This window comes from Amia ocellicauda, chromosome 4 (genome assembly GCF_036373705.1).
Source record: "Amia ocellicauda isolate fAmiCal2 chromosome 4, fAmiCal2.hap1, whole genome shotgun sequence".
NCBI lineage: Eukaryota > Metazoa > Chordata > Actinopteri > Amiiformes > Amiidae > Amia > Amia ocellicauda.
The window spans coordinates 42738111-42765358 of NC_089853.1; the positions used below are offsets into that span (position 1 = coordinate 42738111).

At 40.3% G+C, this 27248-nt stretch overlaps 1 protein-coding gene across 1 annotated transcript in view; it reads right to left on the reverse strand.

The window, feature by feature from the left end:
* The window catches only part of LOC136748533 (phosphoprotein associated with glycosphingolipid-enriched microdomains 1), a 43111-nt gene that overhangs the window by 5965 nt on the left and 9898 nt on the right, over positions 1-27248 (reverse strand). The window contains exons 2-6 of the mRNA XM_066702374.1: positions 12392-12570; positions 9447-9498; positions 8846-8933; positions 7743-8263; positions 3277-3420 (exon numbers count right to left, since the gene is read on the reverse strand). Coding sequence (XP_066558471.1) covers positions 3277-3420; positions 7743-8263; positions 8846-8933; positions 9447-9498; positions 12392-12531 — 945 coding nt within the window. The 5' untranslated portion in view covers positions 12532-12570. The remainder of the gene's footprint in view (positions 1-3276; positions 3421-7742; positions 8264-8845; positions 8934-9446; positions 9499-12391; positions 12571-27248) is intronic.

Below are 27248 nucleotides of genomic sequence, written 5' to 3' on the forward strand. Positions count from 1 at the left end.
ACTGAGATTATGGATGAGGTTATTTAATATATTATTTAATATATTATCATATATTACTTAAAAATGCATATATCCAGAGGGGCAATTGTAATTGAATTGATCTGTAAGAAATTGTATCATTTTAGATGACTTTCTGAATGTGGTTGCCAAGCTAATATGTAGGCCACCCAAAGAAGACAGTAAACCTTTTGTACTCTCATCAACAAAATTGGGCACATTCTGGAATGGTTTTCGAGATTTACTTCAAAACAATGTAATTGCTATCTTTTAACAAGCTAATTTGGTAAATATACAGGGCTACATTGGAATATCAGCACTGTTTAATCTCCGGACACATACCCAAGTACAGATAACGCCTGACATTTTCAAGACTACCAACATTTTCCAGTTTATTTTCCTTGCCGTCCCAAGGCCGCGACAATCACGTCACCTGCTCGAGGTTTCGGCTGCACTTGATTCGAGAGCATGTTGCAACCGGGAGCAATCATTGCAGCTGAAATCAGTCCCTAGCCTGTAGGTTCGGTTTTATATCGTGTTTGAGATCCTATCTCCGCAGAACAAACAGAAAGGTTTAAATTCCAAGTTTACACTGCAGCGAGGGCTGGTCATGTCTGCCACAAAAGAGGATTTTGCACTGCCAAAGGAAGTCGACTCAACTGAATTCAAGTCAAAGAGACTGAGCTTTCTGTGCATACCTTTGTGTTACAGATGTCATACAAATCTGACCGTTTTACAGACTTAATTATATGAGTCATTGCAGAAATCTTTGCACTTCTCCAGGGCTTAACCACCAGTGAAAGTTACCCAGAGGTCTTTGCAGTAGTTTTAAAAGTCTCCGTATACTAGGCATGTAAGAAAATGTGTTGAATTGGTATTACAGACAAACGTAAGTAAGGAATTATACTGTTTTAGAATCCTAAAATGTTCAAGTGCGTGTTTTTTTTTTTTTAGAGAATTGAATTAGTGTTGCCTTCCATGCTTTGAAAAATGTACTGTGTCTTAAACTACCAACTGGCTTTACAAGGAATACAGTACTGCCAGACCTATTTACCACAGGGGTACAACAACAACAACAACAACAACAACAGTATTTAATGTGTTTATTTAATTGCCAAATGTGTTTTAAGAAGGTTGTTTCCTTGTTTTCCTTTTGCAGTTACACAGGGTCTCAAGTGGATGGAAAATGGAATATGGCCTTTTCTCACGGGTCATCTTTCTTTGGGTTATATCACATTGTAATGTCTTAGAAGAGCACATATTCTTGAAAGATATGTTTAAAGGGTCAATGGCCTTCTATCTTTATGTTACTGTGTGCCATCGTTATGTGTTATTCAGGGGGAATAACACAAAAACATCATGAATGAGAAGAGGCCTATCTGACCATTGCCAGAATACTTTATATGTCATGTTCAGTATACTGGCCAAAAAGGAAATATTCCCATGTGTTCTGTTTATTTATATGTCTTTTATGTTTAATTTTACAAACGTTTCAAAATAAGGAATGAATTAGAATTGTGTGGTTACTTTTAAATTCAAGACAAATTACTGAGAGTTAAAGAAATATACAAAGGCAGGCACAATGCAGCGCAGTCCTATGAGTAAAGAGAAACATGCAGTGTCTACAAAATGACTTGTACAGCACAGAGAGTTGTCCTCTGTGGAAAGTGGTCATCTTACACCTCTGTAACTCAATCCTGTGCTTACAAAGCGATATAATTGCATTTCTAACTGTCAAAATGGTGTCAGAACTACTGAATGCACGGACGGGGAATAGGTTCTGTTCGAAAATGAGCCGATTCTGAACTAAAGGACAGTTAATCATGGAAAGGAGTTTATTTTAACTTACTGTCTGGTGTTTCATCAAGACTGTAGTTAAATGTGTAGTTTCTTTTCCATTAGGAAATGTGACAATGAGTCAAAATGTAACCTCAGGTCATCTTTAAACAGTAAACTGTGGTCAGTAAACTGTTTGTATAAAATCAATATGTTCCTGCTCCCAGCAATCTTTAAAGCCATGTTAAAAGAATTATTACATTGGCCAAATATTATAAACTTGGATTTTGCTAAAATCATGAAGAAAACCTGGCAAAAATAAACCGTTCCCTTCCCATTAGCTTTCAAAGCGCAAAATGTTTATATTTCTGGAAAAAGCAAAGGCCCGTTTACTTCAAACTGAATTTTAATATTCAAAATAAAGGCCTAGAAACTAATTGGAGGGCTCTGCGCATATTAGCAGCAGGTGAAAAATGCAGGTAATTACATGCCCTTAAGGGAACTGCGATCAATCTGTAATTGTATGTTTCCTTAAGAAATTAGGACATGAATTTCAAATGAATCAGCTTCAATGCCCTAGGTGGATATCAGCATTACTCACAAAAAGGAGTTAGACTATAATCTCTCTCCTTCAACAATACCTAGGACTTCTCTTTCCTGCAGCAAATTAAAAAGATTATTTACATTTTATGTGCGACTCTCTTAAGAAAACTCAATATTCAGCAGGAATCAGAAACCCAAATCTCAATGTCCTTGTCTTAAGGAACAGAATAAAAGCATTATGTGAGGATTCAGGATAAATTAAAAGCAGAGTTTCCTTCATGACACAAGTTTATGGATTATTGTATTTCAAAAGAATTTGCCAGGACTAAGCACAGCAGCATGTGGAGCTATGTTTAACACAATGTGGTCAACCCAATTCTGTTATTTTAATTTCTTCTCAGGAGCAAATGGTTTATTTTTGGCCGTACAACATTTTGCGCGGAAATTTGTGTATGAAAGCAGGCCGTCTTAATAATATTTTAGACGTTGTGCACCAGCGCCAGAACATATCCCGTTCGGTGCCCATGGAGTAAACTGTATGAATCACCAGTCGGGATACCAATTTGTTGCATGTGGGAACCATAAACCACACCAATGTACACCCTATGCTGGACCCGGCACAGTGTGTTCAGTGAGGGACCACAGAGCACACTCACAAATCCTATTAACATTTCATCCCAATGGAAATTCTCTCTCATTAACATGCTTCACTTGCAACACGGTTAAAGTCTTGCAGAAGGTTAATTCTAGTCTGTGGTGACCTGCAGTGATGTATTAGAGATTGCCAATATCCACACTGACACAATTTCATGTGTACAATACTTTTTTGTTGTCTTTGTTTGGGCAAACTTCTCTGAGAGCCCCAGAAGGCAACAGGGAGTGTTCATGTGAATGTGTCTCTGGTCAAACACTGCCCCGGACATCTCATTTCTGCATTCCTTCACAAGCGACCACACTGACCTCCACACTGGTGAGCTGACCCTGGCTATTGTCGACTTTCGGGACCGGTGGCGGGGCAGCCGGTTTGGCCGGGAGCGGGGCGACGTCACCTTCCTCAGGGGGCTTCCAGATGTACTGCTCTCCGTTGCCCATGAAAACTGCCTCCTGTTGGAGCAACACAGAATTGCAGGCGTCAGTCTCCTCATAGGTAAAAACTTCTGAAGGAGGTAAAGTATATTAAAGGTAACCTGTCATGGTTACACCACTAAAAATCTGGAAAATAGGGAAAAGAAAAATATTGCTTTAGTGTATCTTCTTTGAAACACGGCTACGCATGCAATTACAAACTCTCTGGAAGTGTCCGAACATTGGCCCCACATGCATTGTGTAGATGTTAATGCATTTTAAGGTTAGGTCTATAGGTTGGGTTTAGGACAAGCATGAAGACGAGGGTAAGGGTTGAGTTAAAGGGTCAAGGGTCAACTCTCTGGAGAGGATATGGTTTGGGAATGTGCCACACAAACTGGATAGTTCTGAGAAGTGATATATACACTGTGCATGCTAGATTATCAACTTTCACAACCTTTCTTAAACATCAAAATCATCACTATATATGGGGGGAAAAGTAATTAGCTTAGCACCTAAAAGAAATTGTGATACTATTTACTGAAATAAAACTCTCTAAACCACATTCAGGTATCCATAAGACATTTACTACATTCATCTTCATCCCTAATTCAAACTCAGCTCAAGCAAATATTCTAGTTTCATGTAGTCAGTGCAATTATGGATAAATCATTCATGATTTTTTAAAAATTAAAATCAATAAAACAATTCCTGTCAGAATTACAGAAGTCTGGACATCAATTCATGCTCCTGTTTGTCATTGAAAGTAAATTTTGTTTTGCAGTTTATAATGGGGTGGGTGGGCAGATGGGATTAGTTATCAACACCAATTTGTACATTTTGTAGGTGTAACATATGCTTGAAATGGTTGGATAACACTATGGGAAACCAGTCAACGTTTAGTGCTAAAACCTGGTGTTCAAGAACAAGGACAATAAAAATGTTTCATCGTTTAGTCAGAAAAACAGAAACTGAAAAGAAGAAAATCTGTCAGATTACCTTCTGTGGCGAACGAATGGAATAGACTGTATTTATTTTGGAACTCATTCTTTAAAACGATGATAAATAATGTTGCCTTCAACGCTGAATATAGTCTTTTCATAAACTATCCCACTTGCCGAAATCCTCTGCCAGGATTTTTTAGTTTTATGGTTAGGGCTACAGGCAGTAAACACATTCCACCATGATATGTGTGGTGACTGTAACGTTTTAACAACCGCACGAAGAACACTATTGTTTCAATGATAAATCCTCCTCTCGACGCCAAGACGTTGAACATGAGCGTCGCACACAAAAGGGACACACCATTTGTAACCGTAGACCTGACCATAAGCACCGCGGCTCGGTGATCCAGTGTGTTCTAATGGAAATCGTGCGGTAGCTGCAGATTGGATTCGGTCCTCGAGAATTTTATTTTTATTTTGCCGAGTCAATTGGATATTCTTTCCCGTGCGCTCAAGTGCTCATGTCAGAAATAGGATCAGTGTTTTAAATCTTTTCCCAGGATGAGGGCGTACAGAGAGTAAACATGGCCAGAAAGAGAGCATAAATCTCTTACGAGTGTTTGTATCTTTGAAATGAATTTGTTAAGTGGTGTCCAGCTGAATACATTGGAGCCATTATATACTGGAATTCATGTGACATGTTTCTTTGGCCTTTAGATATTTAAGACCATTTCAATTTTTGTTTATGACTCATTACCATATTCTATACAAAATTCACCCCCCCTCAGTTTCAGAGTATTATTATTTCGCTGGTTTTAAGTTAATTAATGGAAAACCCTTAAATTAAAGTGTCTCAGTGAGGTGTTGGGCACCACGAGCCGCCAGAACAGCTTCAATGCTCTTGGCACAGATTCTACGAGTCTCTGGACTCTACTGGAGGGATGAACACCATTCTTCCAAAAGATATTCCCTCATTTGGGGTTTTGATGATGGTGGGGGAGAGCGCTGTCTAACACGTCGCTCCAAACTCTCGCACAGGTGTTCAATTGGGTTGAGATCTAGTGACTGCGAAGGCCATAGCATATGATTCACATCATTTTCATACTCATCACACCATTCAGTGAGCCCTCGTGCTCACTGAATAGTTTTTTTTATTTTTTTGCTACCAGTTTGGTATTGCTTCTCCAATTTGTCTTTCCTTGACAGTTTTAATACAAAACATACATTATGGCACTCTTCCAAGCTCTTACATAATACTCTCCCGTGTGCTGGCTGTTAATACAGCATGCACTATGCGCTGTATCTCAGGGCAATAGCTACATGCACTGCACACACACTCTGCAAACATGGCAAACTGGTATTTGTTTATCCAGCAGAACCTCTTATAACCCGTGACAAAGGCTATTAGCAACACCATGTCTGTGCACAAGAAAATGAGGGAGAATTGAGACCCTGGCTGGGCTTGTAGGAAGGAGAGGGAATCTCTGAGTTTGGGAGAGAGTGTTGATTCAGATATCTTCCACACAGCCGCAGAGTTTTACCCCGCTAATCTGGTTTAAATTTCAGATTCACTATATGGAAGATTGGTTTATTTTGAAATCACTTCAAGATGCATCACATGAACTGGATATGTAAATTGAAGAAAGCTGAGACTTTTATTTGTAAGATGCCAGGAAACATTAGGTAAAGACATCTGCCTCTGAAGTAAAATAAATAGATTTGACTGTAATTAAGGGCACTTCCATAAATCACCACGAAACATAAATCCTTAGCAGCGAAGAAGCTGTAGAGGTAAAGTTAAGTGATGAGCCAATGAAATAGTATTTTCCTCTCCCTAACTTGTTGTATCAATGCAGAATTTCATTAAGCATACAACACTATTGTATTTAGTGTTAAAGGGCCTCAGCTGATGAGAAGATTGTTTCATTTCATCAGGCAAATGCAAATAGTACTGAATAAAGGCAACATTAATTTCCAACCCTTAAGGTAGATTTCAGTTCCTGAGCCCTTATCAATCCAAATCACCTGCATATTGCTTTTCAAAGTGGTTGAATCAAAGCACTATTTGCAAATTCAGGCTTTGTTTGTGTGGGGAAATACCTGGAACAGGGAGTGCCCTCTAGTGGACAGTAAAGCCCACTTGCAGACAGGAGATTGCATCATACTGTATATTGCATATCTCCTTCGTAACCTGGCTGGAGCCAGAATGCGTGTGATTGCACAAAATTCTGGAACACGAAGATAATAATGAATAAGAAGCAAGCAAGACCATTTGCAGTGCTTCATTCCCACAGCAGAAATGAGCTATATCCCCTCATGTAAAGACCACCAGTGTCCTAACTGTGCACATTTGCTGCAACAATTGTAAATGTATAATTAATGATTTCAGTTTTATTATCCAATTTCTGCCCACAGCCTGCTAATGAGAGTATAACACTCACACCAATACAAACAGAAAGCAAGAGATCTGGCTCGTCAGTTGGCAGGCGATGCGTATTTCAGTCCAAAAACTACCCTTCAAGGTGGATCTGGTATCATAATTATGTGCAGCTGATGCAATGAAGACGATGAAATCCACACGCTGAACAATTCATGCCACTACAATTGCCTCACAAAATGAGACTGAGAGGCAGTTTAGCAGTTTTTTTTAACGTGTTATCGTATACGCAACATATAAACACCTGAACAGACAACTGAGTCACTGGCACTGTACTTGAAACGTCGCTTGTCACTGATTATGCCAAACCAGTGTGTTAACTGAAGTATTTAAGTGTCGGTGCTTTAAAGATATAGCGCTCGCATGCTCGTGCCTGTCTGTATTTCCAGTGATTGCATCACAATGATGGATATTGTTCTGCGCCCGTCAAAGCCTCAGCACCACACAGCTATACATCATTGCACTGTGAACAGCAGACCCTCAAATTGTCTCATCAAATCCAGGTTCGGACAAAACGTTCAGTCTCTCTCTACCCAACCTGCACAGACAAGGAGCTGCGAGAATGGTTGTGTGGTAGCAGCGATAGTTCTTCCTGATTCAGATTGTCCTTGAACTCAGATGAAAATTTTTAGCGACTTTTTCTTTGATGGTGCTTCATATCTATGTTCATTGACTTAAATAAATATTCACTGAATATGATGTAACTGTATAAATATAGTACTGACTTCCATTTTGTTACCTTAAGTGTAATAAAGGTGTATAAAATATGGTGTCTGAGTAATGTTGGCTTTGAGTTGCGCGATTCTCGCCTACACAAAGTTTTCCAGGAATGCAACCCTGGCGTATCTCGAGGGATTACTGTAGTTCTGAAAAGTGAATCAGAGATCATGATATATGAACCAGAAAAAAACCTGTGGTCTTTGTCTTAGCAGCTGAACGACTGACAGACTTCACAAACTGGATGAATAGACCTGTCCTACCTTGGGGAAAGAATGCAAGTGGAAGCCATCGATGGGTTTCCTGGGCAGCTCGTGGTTGCGGTGTGTGGAGAGCAGCTCTGTGCTGGAGTAGCGCGGCTCCTGCTCGGCGGCCTCGGCGCCCTTCTCCGGCTGCTGCTGCTGGGCCTTGTCGGCCTTTCTGACCTTGCGGATGCAGGCGTACTCGGCAGTCACCGTGTCCTGGGCCTGGGCCTTGGCGTTGGTGGGCGGGGCGCTGCCGTTGCCGTTGCCCTGGGGTGGGTTCTGGGGGTTGGGCTGGGGGGCAGCCGGTGGGGGCGCTGTGTCGGGCTCATTCCTACCCCCGACGCTCTCGTACAGAGCGTCCTCCGGAGCACGTGGCTGGGAAGAGTGTCGCCTCACCTCGGAGTAGGTGTGCTCTCTTTCCCCGGGAATCGGGGGGATCTTGGGCAGCTGCCTGCTCTGGGGGCACCGCAGGTCCCAGTCCGACTTACGGTTGGGCAGGTACAGGAGGTCCATGCTGGCTGGCCGGTTTTTGACCCCCTCTGCAGGAAACAAGCAATGGATTAAAGAACTGGGGATGAGATTCTGGGATGCTTCCAGAAACAGCTTGCCGAGGGATTGATGGGAGAGATTCAACTTGCTTGTTAGTCTTATTATTTTCCACACAAGCTGAAAAAGAGCCCAAAGGAAATAAATGGGCACGATGCGTTGAGATTTCTCACAGCTCTTCTGCACTGAAGTGCGAATTGTAAATGAAGAGAATAAAAAGGGAGACAACTGATGTTGTCTTTATGTTAGATAATTAAAAAAAAAGGATAACTTAATAGGACACATTTTCCCACAACAGTTTGGTGCCCCAATTGGATATTATAGATAATTGGAATTATTTATAGAACATCTATCATGAAATTTGTATTTTGGCACACAAATTTACAAAATAAACTGGCTCTTGGAAAAGACGGATTCAACTCTACTAAAAGGTAGTTAATTAGTTCCAGTTGATATACTATAGGTCATTTCTCTGGTATTTCATGAATATGTCACATATTCCTAAATGTTTACTTGCAGGATACTCTGCTTTTATCATTTGATAGATAATCACATCATGGTGCTCCTATACTTACTTTTTCCATTGGTGGATAGTTTGTTCATCTCGTGAAGCCTCGTGTCAGACTTGCTAATGGAACGCAGTTTTGTCTGTCTGAGTAAATTCTGTGAAAAACAAAGGCAATTAATACACTCTCTGTATTGTGTAACCTTGTTGTGAGCATCATTAGGTAAAAGCAGCGCCTGGCCTACCGAGAAGTCAATATTGAAAAATATCATTGAAAACTGATAAGAATATATAAAATAATTATAAAAAGAACACCCAGAGCACCTAAAACAATAGCAAAACCCAATAGCATACATCAGGTGTTCTTTTTTCCAATTCATTTATCTTTTTTTTGCAATTCCTCAATAGTGTCATGTTTTATCTGAGAAAGGCTAAATCTGGCAGAGATGCAGAAAAAAATACCGGAAGGAATTAATAAAAAATGTATACATCATTTGAAACCACTGTCACATGCTAGCACATTTTTCTTGCAGGTTACATAAATGGAATTATTTTTAAGCCTATGTGAAATTAACTTTCCAGGAGCAGGTAGGTTTCATTATCCTCACATGTTCCTGTCTTCGCAAATGTACAGTTAATAAACGAGAATGCTCTGCAAGCAAAGTACACACCATGTCCATGAGTTTGACCCCCTCGGCCGGGACCTTCTTTGTCTTGCCTTTCCTGAAAACAAACCCAGCACAGAGACAGAAAGAGTTGAAACATGTGAATCAAAACGTAACCAGTCGATCCTCCACATGGAGCTGTCAAGCCAGGGCTCCAGGGGAGACTATCAATTAAAAAAATGAAACTCAAAGCTTAGGATATTGGAATTAATCAGAAATCACACAAAATACCCCTTATCTGCTTTAGCGTAATAATCACATTAATACCCAGGCGTTATCACAGATTAGCACGTGGGCTGTGCCTACAAAAATAAATAAATAAATAAACGGTGACACAAATGTGTAAACCCTGTATACTGTCTGCTTACAGCTGACATACGCAGGCATTATAAATTAACACGGCAAAAACCAAAGCCAGTTGGCAAGAGTGGCATTAGGTACATCCATGTTTTTTCCAAACTAACGACTAATGAAAACAACATACGTCACTTAACATAACTGTCAACGACGTTTCGACTGAGCGGGAAAACTACTTGGAATGAAAGAGGGAGCGGTGAAATGGAAATACTGCAGGGCAGGGAGATGGGGATAGTGCGGGATATTGTTGAAGCGTATATAATTCTCCCGCCCTAAGACGCATTACCAATTACTCTCTCCACTGTGAAGCATATGATGTCTGTTTCACACCCACTCCCCCTGATTTTGTAAACAACTGAGATGTGATTTTCTTCCCCGAGAAGCCGAACTTAAAAGTATTCTGCACCCGGCTCCAGGATGCCAGTTGGCAGCTGTCTACAGTCCCATAAAAACTGACTAGACATGCTAATAACTTGGCAGCCTGGGATTGTTTGATGGGCTCCAAAAGAGACTTGAAAAGATTTCCTTTTTTTGAGGGCTTCGGCAGCCAGCGTGCTTTTCAGTTTAATTATCTTTCTGCATTTTGTCACTTCCTTAAAAACACAACAGATCACCGGCCATAGTCACAAAGATTGGGATGTCACTCGAACCAGGTGAAGTAGGATAAACGGGCCTGTGTGTCGCAGCTTCATAAAACACCCATAAAAATTCAGCGTCCTCTATTCGAAATCTACAAAATACCTTTCTTTATTATCTTACATCGCCAGGGATTCTCCTGAACGTTGGTCTTCCAATATTAGTCCTCTATAAACCTGACCATACTACCATTATCACACCTGTCAAGCAGTTTGACACTTCCACAGGCCTTATTTGTGAAGTTCCAGCGACACAAACACTACATCGGTATTCACCTTCAGTTTCCAGCACGACATGACAGACGCCGAGCGATTATGCGTCGTCTGTCGGAAAGTGGTGTCGGCACAAATGTGATACATGTAGCGTTTTCACTCGCCATAGTAGCTTTTGTTTCCCGAATAAGAAGCACAATAATTATATATTTGTTTGTGTTGGCAGGGAACACAAACAGGAAGCTTGCTTACCACGATTTGCAATTCGAACATATTAGTGTTGTTGCCATATTTGCCTCCCAGTCAGGGAAAGCTTTTGCGGTGCCCAAAATACAATGAGAATATGTTTGTAATATTAACGATAGGTTCGAGCGTAATCCCGGATGTGAAAGTGGCTGTTTAATGATGCTCATTTCGTGTAAGCATTGGATCCTTTTATATGTAAAGCAGGAACAGTATTTCAACTATATAATTAGCTAGAAAATTTTGGTAAAAATAAGCCTGGCCCCAAACCTCCCTAGACGTCGGTAAAAGTATAATTACTGAACATTGTGATCTGAAGTGTGCCAAGGACACATCTCACTTTGATGAGAGTAGATTTGTTAAACACTATTGCACCTCATACAGTGATACCCTCTCAGAACCGTCCTGGTGTCAAATAATGGATTTTGTCTTTGGTGCCCTTGGCAGTTAGCACAGTTAGACTCAAATTAATTTATTGAAAAAAAAAAACAGTGTATAAAAGGAAAGGGTTTGAGGGCAAGAAAATGAAACAAATGAAAGAATCCTTTGTGCGGTTCACACATCAAGTCTTATTCCATTCTCAGCAACACGACCGCGGAGAAATGCCTGATTGGATCCCAGTTGCTGCAGTTTTTTTTTTCATTCGTACAATCGCTCTCCCGGCCTTGGCTAATGAAGAGATGGGCTATAATAATTTGCATAGAAAATGTGTTATGGAAGTAATTCGATCTGTTCGACTAATACATTGCATTACAATTCCTCCCATGGTGCTTCGGCGGGATAGTGTGAGAAACACACTGTAGGTACTCGTATAATAATGGATTGCTGTGCTGTGTATATACGCCTATTCACTGGGAGAGTAATTTGTGGTAAACTAGGCAATTATCATTTCAAAGCTACACTGTCTGTACCTTACAGATAAAGTATCCCTTTAATCACTAGAAATGTTGGTTCTTTCAAAGGAAGTTACCAAAAATCAACCTACAAACAGTTTAGATATTGGCTTTCCCCAGAATCAACCTATGTGGGATTGTAAAGACAAGAGCTGCTTTCATTATATATGAACTTCCTGTTGCCTCCACATCGACCTGCAACCTCTTAAGACAATTTAGAGGTTATTAAAAATTTAAAGCGTTGAAAGTCCTGCTAGTGGTGACCTGTCAAGTCCTTCTGACCATCTGCCTTCCTCGCCATCGATTTTTTATTTTCTGCAATGCTGCTCGGGCCTCAATGAGATCCCACGGGGACCTGGTGCGGCTGGAGCCAGCAAAGTAAGCAGCCGTCACGGAGGCGTCTGGGGAAGCACCTGGGGAGGCCGTGTCACTACCAATGCAACCCACAGTTTTGCTTGTTTACTTCCCCCACATCCCCTCCCGAAACTTAAAATAAACCCTGACACCTCATGGCGGTGAAATAACTCGTGTGAATATTAACACTGCGCCATTATTTCGAGTCTGTTTCGAATCCCCCAATTTCATGCACGATGAGGACAGAGCGGTTTACCGTTTGCACCCCACGCAGAGCAGCATGATGAGGACGGTGACCAGGAAGGCCGAGGCCGCTGCGATGGTCCCGAGGATGAAGACTTTACTGTAGGGAGACGAGTCGGGCGTCTGCTTCGCTCCGTTCTCCGCAGAGGCCATGGATGGAGAGGCCGCTAATGACGTATTGGCTCCGAAGAACTGGAAACAAAAGGCGAGAGGCAAAAGCGGGGGTTAGTCAGTCTCGGCACCCAAGGTCTGGCGGATTATGAATTCACAAGAGCGCGAAGCTTCTCGTTTCAGACTGTGGGAAGATCAGACTCTATTAGTGGCAGAACTGAGACACCTGTGTCCCGAACTTTCATGTTGCGCTTTTGATACATTTCGCTTCTCATAAATGATTAATGGTAATTACGGGATTCAAGGGAACGCGTGTGCACTGTGTCATGTACACATCTGAATGAAATTAAAGGGAATTTAATTGGAAGGCAGAGATAGGATTTTATACAAGGAAATTGGTATCACTGGATTCTTCATTCAATAACCTAAGTCGGGATGAAGCAGGGACACAAAAATAGGGGACAAATCGCATACATTACATTTTACTTTGTTAAGCATTATGTATTACTGTGCAGAACAAAACAAGCATGTACAAAAAGAGGAATTCAATATACCACAGTTACTATCTTGGAGTTGAAAAAGTGAAATCCATCACCAGAAACCAGGTTCTTGGCTTTCACACTTAAAAAACCTTCCAGTGACGAAGCTGAGATTAATAATTGTTTTCATGGACTGTCAAAGGGCAAGTAGAGGGGTTCCAGAAAACATGGTGTCCTTTCAATAGCTTTTTTCTTTCTTTTTGGTGTGAGAAGTTGTCAGGATGTTATCAATAGAAAAAAGCCATTGCAGGCACATTACTTACACAGCTATAGCAGCATGAGGAGATGTTTAACAGCACCTCCTCCTTTCCTTCAAAACATCATATCAGTATCTTGCAGATTCCCATGAAGCAAACAGATGCATTTTTCATGAATTAAAGTAATATACTTCACAAGTGGGTACAGTTCCCAACAGGGGCTGCTGTGGGTTGATATTTCTATTCTATATTCATCCAAGGCCCCTTGGTGCCGAGTGTCTGAAGCCTGCAGATGGCATTAATTGATTGCTTATTTTCATTAGCCGTGTTTGTTAATGATGATGATTGTGCAGAGTGGTAATTCTCCTGATTGCGGAATCTGAAGGAATGATTCCTGGGGAGAGGGTTAGACCTCACCTAGCATGAGATATATCCAGACTCAGGCATAAAGGAAGGATAGCAAGGTTATATTTAATCAGAAATCGAGAAGTATTTGCTCCAAACACCGAGACTCAGATTACATAATTTCCAACGTGGGCACGCGCAACAGAGAAAACAACTCCAGGGAAACAAAGCTTTGACTAATAGGTTCTCTAATTAAGTGGTGTCCCACCTGTCATTCTGAGGTTGGTTTTCCATATGTACTCACTGGCATCTCTGACTTCATAGCTGCTTATTGCTTACTGTTTGCAAAGTTTTGAAACTCTTGTGTTGCAAAAAAAAAACCTTCTCTCGCCCTCGCCCTCGCCCTCGCCCTCGCTCTCTCTCTCTCTCTCTCTCTCTCTCTCTCTCTCTCTCTCTCTCTCTCTCTCTCTCTCTCTCTCTCTCTCACACTCTTGAGAATATGTACGACCATCAAATCTGGAAAAAATCTGTAAGATTTGAAACTTGTAGAAGCTGAGACATCACAAAAAGTGATGCTGTGGCAGGCAGGCATTCCCCATTTCTAAATAAAATACGGGGATCCAGACTTGAAAACCTTAACAATGATTTACAATGATTACATGTCATTTCTTTAATGCCGGCCTTCATATCAATAACCAAACAAGTATTTGATTCCATTATTTTCTACATCATACATACATACAAATCCTGTCGTCCTCTCGCTCTGGGCATTCAAACTTATCTATAGCAAAGTGCATATCATCAATTTCTGGCCACCTGCCTAGCTAGGTATCAACAATCTTGCCTTTGAGTTCTTTTGATCCACTTCCTTCCTGCCTTTTTTGCCACTATAAGAATGCTGTGGAAGAAATATGTCTCTTTCATGCCTCAGCTGACTAGCCACAGCCAATCACTATCATACCAGGCCTGGAGGTAGCCCCAGGGAGTAATATTAGTAGTTACTGTCATCTTTAAAATAAGGTTTTATGGTTCAGGGTCTTCTATGATGGAGATGGCACTTGACCCAGGCTTTTCTGCCTGCTTGGCTGGCTTTGTCTAAAGAGAAGCACTGAAGCAATGCTAGAACAGGCAGCCCTTTAGAAAACCCTGTAAAACCTTCCCTGTATTCCCTTTCTATAAGCAACGCAGGATTTGTGTCAATTTCTCCCAGAAAGTGTCCGCGTTCGAGTAAAAACAAAACAAAAATATCTTGAAACACTTCCATGCCAACGTGTCTCACAATCTGATCCTTACACTCATTTAAAATGTGTATAGCCCCGCCCCCTCTAATAATCCTCATTTATGTTGCTGATTATGTGACTATTCAGTGCTAAGATGGATAAGAAAATGGTTTGTGTGAGAAGAAATCTTTTCACCATTCAGAAGGGTATATCACTTCTCCCCATTCAGGGCCAACCAATGCAAAAACAAGAGGCTTTTCAACGCTGTTATGTGAATTTAATTCTCCTGTTGTTACAGTTCTTTTTAATCAACTGTTGGTGAAATTGTGTCCAGAAACAACTGTTCATTTGTGGAAGTGCATCACTATAGTGATTTACAAGTTAGTGTTTTTTTGTAGAACGTTAACAAAAGTCAGGTAAAATCTGAAATGAAAAAGGAAGGAAATATTATTTACTGTTTGCCCTACATACAGCACTGAGCTCCCCTTAGATACATGAAATGAAATCATAAAACAGAGAAGGGGCTGTCACAGGGCTTTTATCATGTGATCACCCTGTCACTGGAGTATGCCTGCCTTCCAGTTTCCACCCAGAGACTTCAGCTCCAACAGCTGTGCAGATTAATACAAAATGCCATGTGCTAAGCAGTTAATAAATGCTGCTTAAACACACAGGACCTCTATACTGTCATAGAGGTGTGGGGGCTGCAGTGGGCTCAGAACAAAAGAAAAGGGAAAAATAACTTTTATTGTTGTCTTCTTTTATTGTGCCTCTAGTTCACATAACCCATCTTGCATTAATCTTGCATTTGGCTTGAAGATCCACAATAAAGACTTCTGAGCAAATTAACTATTAGTATCACTGCGTTTCCGCCGAGGTCTTCGTGATACTAGAATGGTATTCAACGCAGGGCCATCTGTTTCTCATTTGCTGACTTGCTGAGATATTATAACATTGCGGAGGTTCATTATGAAATACTCTGAAGCAGAAATACTGTAAATAAATATGATTAATTTAAGTAATGATGAGTGACATATTCATTTAATGGGAAAACTGTTTGGATATTTTTCCCAAATGTTATTTTTTTCTTCTCTCTCTCTCTCTCTCTCTCTCTCTCTCTCTCTCTCTCATATATATATATATATATATATATATATAATTGTTCGAATTTTTCCCTCCTGACACGTGAATGTGAATATTTTTCGTGCTTCTCTGTGATGATGTTCTGCCTCCCCAGCCCTGAAAACCGAGCTGTTTCACATCAGCCCAAGCAGAACGAATGAATTAGTGTCGATGCAGCAGGGTTTCAAAAGCTGTGTAGCTAGTGCTCTTTCTAACAGGCAGAAAAGGCGAAGCGCTCTGCATTTTCAGGCGCCATTGTCGTCTCTTTACAATCTTTAACCTAGGAAGGCTTCTCTTATCAGAAGACAGGTAGCAGTTGGACACATGTCCCTGTAGTTAAAGCACACTCCAGACCTAGCTAACATGAACACAAAACCAGCACTGTGCGTCTGATACAAAAGGAATAATATATTATCTTTTTTCAATGTGGAACATTAATTAGATGTAACAAAATCAGTAACTAATATGCAAATACTGATGTGAAATAGAGGTGCACATACAATTTTACTGAAGAACAACGAGTTGCTTTCTACTGGTGGGTAATTAAGTGAATGCTTTTAAAAAAACATACAACAAGATGTGGTCTATATAACACCTTTTAAAACGAACAGGAGTAAGATGCATCATGACTACAGGTAACGAATCTGTAGAGGACATGAACTGGCATGTTAATCATTAGAGTTCTGCAAAATGCAAAGCACGAACATGCACATTATTCAAATTAACCACAAGCAACTCTTTTCTAAGAAATGAAAACGAGCGCATGACATAAAATAAGATGTAAATGGGTGACGGGACAGACTCTGACAACTGTTTCTTCTCTTTCACTGGATAATTCTTTGCACACTCAACTAGAAAGTATTAAGGTTCGAACGCCGAGACAGGAAGAGAAGCTGAGCAGCTCTCATCGTGCCGTGAATAGAGTTGAATTTGTTCTCTTTACAACAGACAAGGCATCAGAAAGCCTGGTGAGATGGCTCCCGTTCAAAAGTCTCACCCCTTACCGAGCGAGAATGAATCATGAATAAACAATACCCCAAACACAGAGCAGGAGCCTTGCGGAAAAGGCACGTTGAATAAGAAATGGCGTTGGTGGGGGGGGGATCAAGGGGGTGCTTGCTAGAACCGGGTTCAACTTTGGCTGGCCCCAGTCTGTACCTAGTAGAGTGAAATGCAGCTTAGTGGGCTGTGGAGTGTGGTGATATGATTATACATGACAGGATTTTCCCTGCACAGCTCAGAGGAAGTGCTGAGGCGACAGTGGCACTCCCAATGGGGCAGTAAGGATTGGCTTGGTGTGGCCTGGAGCTGGCCGGTGAATTTCAGTTTGCATGCAGGTAATCTGAAGTGCCAGACGCTACTCAGATTGAGCACAGGCCAGCTGAAGAAGGTGCCTTGGCATTGGTTTAATAGTGAAGAGTACTTCTGTTCTGTGACTAAATGAAAAAGCATATAACAAGCTTCCAGATGCATTTCAAAACTTTCCCAACATATTCTCTTTTTCAGAATACATCTTTTACATCCTTAGTTTTGTTTGGAGGAGATTTTGTTGGAGGAAACAATGTGTTCTCTAAATAAAGTGAATAAAGCCCTCAGTATATTGAGAAACGTATAGATGTGTACATTGGCAGGGATCTCTTCCACTCCACAGACCACCTAACTGATCCTTTAATGGACAGTGCAACAAAAAGCCTCTTTCCACAGTCCTTCCAGGATTATACTGCATGAGCAATTTTTCCGATTGTTGCCAGGAAATTGTAAAACTGCCGTCTGTTCCGGGCATTAAGCTAGCCGGACAAAGTGTTGTCGTTTTGGGCTTTTTTTAATTAATTTTAATTGAAAAACAACAACAATTAAGTGTCGGTCACCTTAGCTATAGTATTCCTCATAAGTTTTTTTTTTAGATTTTACAAAACTATCCTTGGAATCTGTTACTAAAGGCCTCTCTAGCATTTAGTTACTGGCACCTTCAGGCAAGGAGAGGAACTACAGCCACCAATCTATGAATATTAATCCGTTTTTGTAAACAAACCCACACAGTAATCTGCTTAATGATGTACCTTTAACAACGGCTCAGATACAAAAAAAAGTGTATTGGTTGTCAGGTGCAACAGCAGTATTTCTGTTCTGTAAGGTCATATTACAAACCATGCGGATTTGTCCTTTATATAAGGTTTTCATTTTCCAACTGAATCGCAGATGAGGTGAAGAGACGAAACATAATAACAAGTGTCCGTCCCTGGAAATCCCTTCTGTGAGGATTAATCATGATCTTTATTGACGAATTTGAAAACTGTAGCCTTTCTCTCCCTCATCTAAAATGCTGGATATTTATTCCACCGGAGATCCTGATATTCAATGTTTTCAAATTCCTGTTTTGCCTCCCTGCCTTCCTACTGTAGATAATGTTTCTTGGTGTTCAGCTGTTGTGAGGTTGTTGAAAATGTGTGTTAAACCAGCTTTGATACCAATTGAATAAACAAGAGGAATACTATCTTTATAGTCTTGCAGTATCAAGCAGTGCTCTTGGGGTCTTATTCATACACTCAATTGTAAAGCTTTTTTTTGTAGGCACTCACTGTGTCATAGAACACCCTTATTAACAAACTCTTACTGGACTCTCCTTTCCAAATCCTATGGAGCAAACATTCCTCCACTGACGCGTGCTGGAATGTAAAGATTAATAATGATTTGCAAACTGACAGGACACGAAACTGTGGTCTGCTCAAGCCCTTGGGTTCAACCCCTGACATTTAGGAACTTACCCACAATGCAGCCGTGCTTTTATTTGAAGCCTTAAAGGTGACACACTCTGGGCAATGTTGTCTGTGTCTGTCGCCTCGGTAAGTTACAGAGATGACATAACTGTGATGTGGAATCCATCGGTGTCTAAATGTTTCCACTGTTTGTTTTCAACACCCAAACTGAAATTCAGTGTGCACATCTGTCCTTTAAGTGGCAGTTGTTTAATCTCTGATTCTACTCTGTTTTTGAAGTACTCAGATTTAGTAATACCATTCATGGTACCCTGAACTGGAAAAAAAAGTATTTCAGAGAATACTGAAACATATCATCACTTTTTTTTCTTTCCAGTACCTGTTTACTACAATAGATCAAGAAATGCAAAACAATCGCTGATTCAATCTAAACAGTACAGAATTCACGCCAGTTCTCAACCTGTTTCCCCTGTCATTCTGCTTTCCTGACGATGAGATGCCCCTGTCACAGATGTCTTGTCGAAATACTCGTGAGCATTTTCAATTTAAAACATAGCAGAGATGAGAAAGCCCTTAGGCCTCAAACTCATTAGCATAGATAGTCTGGTTTTAACATGCCATTTTATTATGTACCTCTCTTCTCTTAGTTATTTCAAACTTCCTTATTGCTTACTCATGCATAAAGATCACAATTTCCCTTAATAATTTTAATGCAACATTTATCAAAGTCAGTGAATCATAGAAAATGGTATTCTATATTATATATACATAGCAATGCATAACCTCTCAGTGTAATGCAGCCTGTCACTTCACAATTACTTGTGAATATTTTATATGCAGAAAGGCGAACTATGATTTATGATTTGTCTTCGGTTTTATTGTCTAGTTTAAGGCACACAACGATATTAAGGTAATGCATCGCAATATGCAGTGCTAATGAACTCTGAACTGCGCAGAGCTATTATCATTTCAGAGGTTAGGTTTAGTTGCTTTGAATTTCACTGCCTGCAACGAGACATGCATTATCACAGTAAAGCGCACAGACTGGGATAAATCACTCCTGTTCCTCTTTACCCTTCCTGCAGTTCAGTCTTTTGATATTCACATTGCTATTCAAATATTCATTTATTTTCCATTCCTTTTTTTTGTTTAAAGATCTCTTGCTTGTGTACAGCTCTGTATCAAGGCCTGCTTGTCCTTTGGGCTACGCTGAAGCTTCAAAACTCTTTCCTTATTTCCCCTTGAAGTTGTCTGTCTCTACATGACATGTCTGTGTCCCGTTACGCTGAGATTTAGAACAAGGAACAAGCGCAGGACAAAGGTGGATGTAATCAATACTGCTACTTTGGACAGCTTTGAAGTGAAATAACTCTCTTTTACATGCTTTTAAATCTCTCTTCTTTACTCAGGTGTTTCACTGTAAAATATTTAAATGCAGCAAAAACTAAATATGCCATTATTAGATCTGTCAAAGGGAACAATCAACTGGAAATCCCCCAGATTCATTCCCCATGCATCCCAACAATCAATGGGATGTTAGACTCTCGTGGTCTGAATCCTAGAAAGACTCAAGAGATATTTTACAATGAATTCTGCAGTGGATTCTCAGAGGCAAATGGAGCCAAATGATTTCACATGAGTTTATTCTCGCTCATTTGCATTTCCCGAAATTCCCACGCCAAAATCTTGCCCATGTGTGCTGATATACGTATTACTTTATAAAACATTTAACCTTTTTCTATGTTGCAAATGAAGACTTTGAAAGCTGATCTGAAATTCTTCACCCATACGCCGAGAAAAGAACTGCCTTTCAATCCCTTTTTTTCAAAAATCAACTGAGTGGCACTTGAGTAAATGAGATTAATATTGACACTCCAGCGGGAGGCAGAAAAAGTAAGCCAGTTAAAGAACATCAAACACAGAATTGGCTTAAACTGAAGTCCCAACTGACGAATATTCCACCTATTTATTTTCTTAAGAGGCAGACTTTGTCAATAGCAAGCACGGTGCTGGAACAGAAAGTTGAGATTTATCTGTAAAGTTAGTAAACTGCCACTGTACTGTGTTTTGTATTTGTTTTTTTTTTACATTTAGCTTTCTATTGCTGACTAAATAAGTTACTTACAAACAACATCAGGTGATAATTCAGCTTGCAAATGAAGGGGTGATGCAAAAGTCTCTTTCTTGTCATTATTTTTCATGAAATTGTGGAGGTGGGGGGTGTTGGCAAGGCTGGCTGTCTAGGGAAATAATGCGTCACCCTTTCGAATGATTTCTTGCGATGCGGATGAAATTATTGTGGATATGATATGGCTTTACTGCCTATCTGAATGTATGTTTAATTAAAATAGACACTAGGGTGAACACAGCGTATCCTCAGACGTCAGCCGCGCACAGCTGTGGTCCTAGAGGGGCTGCCGTCCAACCCGTTTTATCGGTCTATTTGAATCATTAGCAGCTTGAGGAAAGAGCTACGTTAGTTCAGCTAAGCAAATAAATTAGTTAAATTACCTAATTCATATCTCAGGTGGAATGCAAACCTGTTAGACACTGCTGCCCAGGGGATCAGACTTTGAGTTTGGTAGTCTTGGTGTGAGAGAATTCGAGGAGGTTGATGATATAGACCCCGATAACCTGTTGACTGAATGGAAAACCTAGAGACTGATTTAATAAAGCATTGCTGCATGTTTGTTGCAAAAGTCCTTCTGCACACATTGATAGCAACATAGATCATAACCGCAACCCAGCCCCACCACGCCCAAAGTGTTTACAGATTCCAAGAGTTTGTTTGCTTTTTTGCAGTTCACTTTTAATACTTTTAGGTGATTTTGATTTGACATAACATGTTCTTCTATTTTAATTCAACAACCCCAGCTATGATGATTCTATAGTATACTGAAACGCCAAAGTCTACTCCTTATGCTGTGATGGTTATCAGTAAAATGCTATGAAGTTTTGCTATTTCCCACCTCGTATTGACCCATTTGCCCATGCTTTTGTTGGGCGCATGTACAGACGGGTGACAAATTAAAGGAAAAACCTGAATAAATGAGTGGAGGAACGAATGCAGGTGTCTCCAAAGAGGTGTACTGAGCAGGCCCAGTTGACCACGATTTTGGATCAAGATGGCAAGAGGAAAGGATCTTAGAGACTTTGAAAGAGGGGGGGTCATTATTGGGGCACGAATGGCAGGAGCTTCAGTCACACAGACACTCAACTGGCTCGTGTTCTGGACAAGTGGGCGAGTGCATGTGTGGGACACCAAGAGAACGGGACAGGCCTGACTGCTTGAGCCCTCAGTGAGGGGGTCCGGAGGCTCTGTTATGCTGTGGGGGGCATCTTCCTGGCATGGTTTGGGTCCTATGGTGACACATTTCTATCCTGATGGGAGTGTCTCTTCCAGGATGACAATGCCCCATCCACAGGGCACGAGGGTCACTGAATGGTGTGATGAGTATGACAATGATGTGAATCATATGCTATGGCCTTCACAGTCACCAGATCTCAACCCAATTGAACACCTATTGGAGTTTTTGGAGCGACGTGTTAGACAGCGCTCTCCACCACCATCATCAAAACACCAAATGTACATCCCTTACTGCAAGACTCAGGAAATTAAAATGCAAGTTAATAAAAGCATCTAAAGGAATTAAACAGCAATAAGGTACAGGAATAAGTCCCATAAATACCGCTTATGCATGCAATGTTTTTGTATTGTGCAGTGAAATTGGTTCACAATTAGCCTTTTTCGTTCTCCACAATGGAAGCTTCATTGTCAAATAACGAAAAAGACCATCCAATTGATCTCCAATTGACATTTCCATTACTTCTACCACCTAACTGAGCAACTCTTCGATGGTTTTAATGGTTCGCTATATTTAGTTTCCCGAAGCACAGTAGCTTTTCAGACAAAATGTGATGTTTTCCGCGGTGACCTTTTACTGGGGATGGTAACAGATGTCTGCTGCAGTTTCTTCATTCTAATTAGGTTTTTCACGCTGATTATCATGCAAGAAGTGGGAGCCTGTGTCTTTTTCCTTTTCTTTTCTAATTACACGAATGCACAGAAAAGCTGCAAACACTTCAAAGTTCATATTTGAAGAATAATACGGTGTGTAGGAAGGCTTGCATTGTGCCGAAAACTGACAGGTGTTTGAAATGAAGGCGTGTGGGAGAATTTCAAGGCTGACGATCAGACTTTTTTTTTTTTTTTTTTCCCTAAAGGATTTTCATTTGAATGGTTTACTTCATTTAAAAATTAGGAAAAGCTGCTGTTTCAGCTCCTGTAGTGGGAATTTAGTCCCCGAGTCTTAGATGCTCAGCGTTAAACATTTAAATACTTGTACCCGAAACTGCATTTAATTCTGTTTGAACTCTGAACAAAAAGGTCTCTTAACACAAATTTTGATCTCATTTGATGATTTACAGCTAAAATCAAAAGCACAGTCACAACAACATGTTTAATAACAGGAACAGAATTTTTTACTAAGCACAAACTGCTCATTTCATTACTTAACGAAGGCGTAGGCAAAATCAAGACCTTAATCAGCCTATGATTCAACACTAATGTAAATGCACATAAATATTATAGTAGGAAAGGTGAGTATTTGTTTTGTGGTATGGTTATATTTGCCTGTAAGTGCAAAGACAAATCTTAGAAAAATGCAGTAAGATAACCCTGAACATTTAAAGTGACAACTCAGTATTTGTTCCTCTCTTTTACATGAATTATTTCTGATTTATTTCCAGTTCATGTAAACGTGTTGTTTCCTCATTATTGGATTGGTAGGCCCATATTTTGCCTGGCCCTAGCCAAGAATCTTTCACAATTAATTATATTATTTTGGTAAATTGTGTGTTGTAGTAAGGCAAATAGTAATTAAATGTGTAAACATAAAGACAACTACACTGCAGTGTATTTTTACGGTATGAAGTGGAGCCAAGTCAATATTTTAGTCTGTATTTAAAAAAAAACAATTTTTAAAGGACATACAAACATATTTTTATGTTATTAGAGTTATTCGTTTTTTTACTGCAATGGTCTTTAGAACAAAAGGAAGATACCCAAAACAAGTAATCTAAGACTAAGAGCGAGAGCGAGAAAGAGTCACAATCTCATTTGCTATGGAAGCTCTTTTGTTAAAGCTGTGAACAAGGATTTTCATATTCTTATAATCAAAAATAAAGAACCAATCACAGGGTTTATTTTCATCTCAGCTTTTTCCATTGTCATGCAAATACGGGAGATGCTGTGAAGGTTCTTAGTTCACTGAGATGGGGTTGATTTTCTGTGAGGTTTTCTATCACTCTTTTGCTGCCATTTGTCATTCCTTCTGCCTGGGCGCCACAGAAACACCACAGTGTAACCCCTGCACACAGAAAAGATCTCTGCTCTGCACAGACCAAGACAGCAAGCAGCGACAGGCCTGTGTATCTCAACAAACTGCTATGATTTACAGTGGGGTTTTAAAAGATTTCAGAAGTCTTTAAAAAAAAAAAAAAAGAGTCAGACGTATTGCAATCTGAAATCACTTGTACAGCACAATAATCTATATTATGCATCATGTTTATTCCAGAACATACAGACAAGACTTATTTCACTATACGACCTATATTTGATCCATAGATTTGTGTCAGAAAATGGAAGCAGATTTCCTTCGTGCTCCCAGTCTCTCCAGCTCCGGGGGTTTATTTGCAGCTGCCAGGTCCACATTAATAAAGAAACAACTATAAAACGCACGTTCTAAAAAAAGCCCTCAGAGGGGGGGGAATTATCTTTATCTGTGTGAAATACTGACCTAACAGCTATATATTTGTAGTTCGGTGCAATTATGTTAATTGGCTTTAGTTTGGGCTATTTTAGGATCTATTTTGTGTCTTGGTTGTATTTATGCACCCCGGCTTATATTTCCTTATATTACCTTCCCAAGCCCAAGCTGTTCTCTTTGCTGAATAATTTTCCTTTTCCTCTAATGTTTAAAAAAGATGTGCCTGTCACACACAAGTTGGATAATTACACTCAATTCGTAGCACTGCAATACCCTCAGAGAGATGAAATCAATCTTTGCTTAAAATAAATACATTCAAAATGGCAGTGATGTAGAAACACCGTCACCTGTCACCGCCATGAGAACCGGTCATGACTTCTGGAGAAGAGACAACTTTCTTTCTTGCCAGTGAATTAACTTTAATTTACTTTTGTGAGAATGCACAAACGTCTAGGCTGGAGCAAGAACAAGTATGAATACGGTTTCCCGAACTGGGCCACCTCAACCACGGTCAACGCAACACTTCAGTTTTCATCTAGTTTGTTTCGACAAGCCTTACATTTAGTAGGAGTTAATGCAGCTTTCGGTGCACCCCCTCAACAAACGAACAAGGGCAAAGCTGGGCCAATTTGCAGCTAACAAAGCAATCAATATGGTTAATGGAAAGACACGTTGATGGGGACTCTGAGTGACTCATGGACAGGACAGTCTGAGAGAACATTTGGGGGCAGGAATCAGCCTGTGTACACGGTACGGAACAACATCAAGACATTATTGCAAGAGGGAACCTCGTTCGTGGCTGTAATTGCTTCCGCCCACACACCCATGTTTCATCAGCATGTTACGTCGTCTCGGATATACTTGTGTCAAGGTCAAGATGGTCGCCAACAAGCACGGTGTTCCCGGATTCGCAGTTCTCTCAAAATGCACAACAGTGGTGGATGGGTTTTCAAAGCTGTATAATACTTCCTTGTGTATCTGCGTATCTGTTTGTACTGTAGTGTGACCCTCTTCATTCATACCTTCAATCCATTGTCCCAAATCTTGCTGGCACTCCTTTTCAGCAGGGATAAGTAGCCAAGCAATTTTCTATGATGCTGCCATTAGACAAGCAATTATAGGTCTTGTTTCTGAACTTATATTAGGCCTGTCATCAGCCTTGATTCTGCTGGAGCCGAGGTTTTTTTTTCTGTCAAGTGCAAATGCTGCTCCATTCTTTCTTCCTCCATATTTCAGAGTTTAACCCAAAGCAAATCTGATTCAATCATACACATATTCAAATTATAATCCATGCTGATGCAGGTATCAGTTTGAGTGGTGTGCATGACATCACACGTGGAAATCAGGGCAAAAAGGAGAGCAGAGCTGCGCAGATAAGGACGTATCTGGCGAATAAGTAATTACAACAGTCCTGGGCGAGAAAGAAAAGAGCTTTCGTGTCAAATTCACATTTTCCTTGCAGCGCTATGATGAGGAAATTAAAAAACACGCTCGTTTCATTAACTTAAATATTCTTCGATGTTCTGCTCGATGATACGTATTCATATTTCTGCAATACCTGCATCAGCTATAAGACAAATAAGGAGCTCGCAAATGACACTGTTTATGCCCACTGAGGTATAATTAGAAAGAACAAAAACAAACTCGCTTAATCTTACACATTTGTATTTGTATTTATCTTTTGGATTTATGTTTCACTGCTGAGAAATGTTTTTTTAAGCACAGCTCCAGTTTCATGTCTGTAGGAATAGGGGCAGCTTTGTTTTCAATTTCTGTGGCAAAATCTTTGAGGTTTTCTCATGCATGCAGCGTTAGCCACTAAAGCCAGACGAAACAGGTCAAAACACAGCCAGTTTTCCATCTTAATGGTGAAACAATAAAAGACGATCCAATCAGCGGCAATGAAAGTGGGCCTGTTTTTAAGTCATGCTGGAGAAACAAATTAATCTTACGGAAATGACGAACTATAAACTGTTAAGATGTGTGTAAATTGTTGTTTGGCGTGTTGTCTAAAAACTGTTTTGAAAGAGCTGGATTATCTACAGATCATCTCCTGATATGCACAGTGGAGGAGAGACCTGGTCAGCCATTTAGCGGGGAGATAAACATCTTCATCTTCAAGTATATAAAAAATAAAATGTACAGAAAGCGAAGGGAGCATTTAAGCATCTATATTATGATTATTGTATATGAAATGAAAATGAAAATGAAATGTGTGTAAGTTTGCTTTAACTAAGCCAGTGAAGGTCTCCCCCAAACTACTTAGAGCTGCCCTCCTAATCGTGCCGAGTGGATTATTTAAAGCTCCCAGACTGGATAGATCGATAGCATCCTTGTTTAATGCCTTCTAATTATACAAAGCAGAATGCCCTGTAGGTGCCAGCCTCGCTGTGTGGAGGTGAGTGGCTCATTGCCCTTGCCCTTTATCTATCTATCTACTTGTATTTTCAGAAACGTACAGTACGCCACCTTTTTAACAGCTTTTGCACGATTTTTACAGCAAAATATTGGCAGACATTCCACACAGGCCTTGAATAGAAATTACAGCGCAGTTACATCATTTTCCCTCATCCATCGCTCTTTATCCCTCTTGTATTATCGTCTCAACTGTGGTCTCTTATTTGTGCGATGGCTCAGTAAGAGTTAAACTGTATTTCTTTTCTTTTTTGTCTCTCCCCTCCACAAACCGGAATCGGAATCAAAGGGGCCGTGTAAATTGGTACTCTTTTCTGTGATGCATTTGTGTTGCTTTTGCAAAAGTTCTGCTGCAGGAAAGATTCCTCCCTCCCCCACCCCCCCATCTCCTGTAATCTTGCTGCTCTGCTAGTGGGCTCTTTCTTTTGCAGTAATT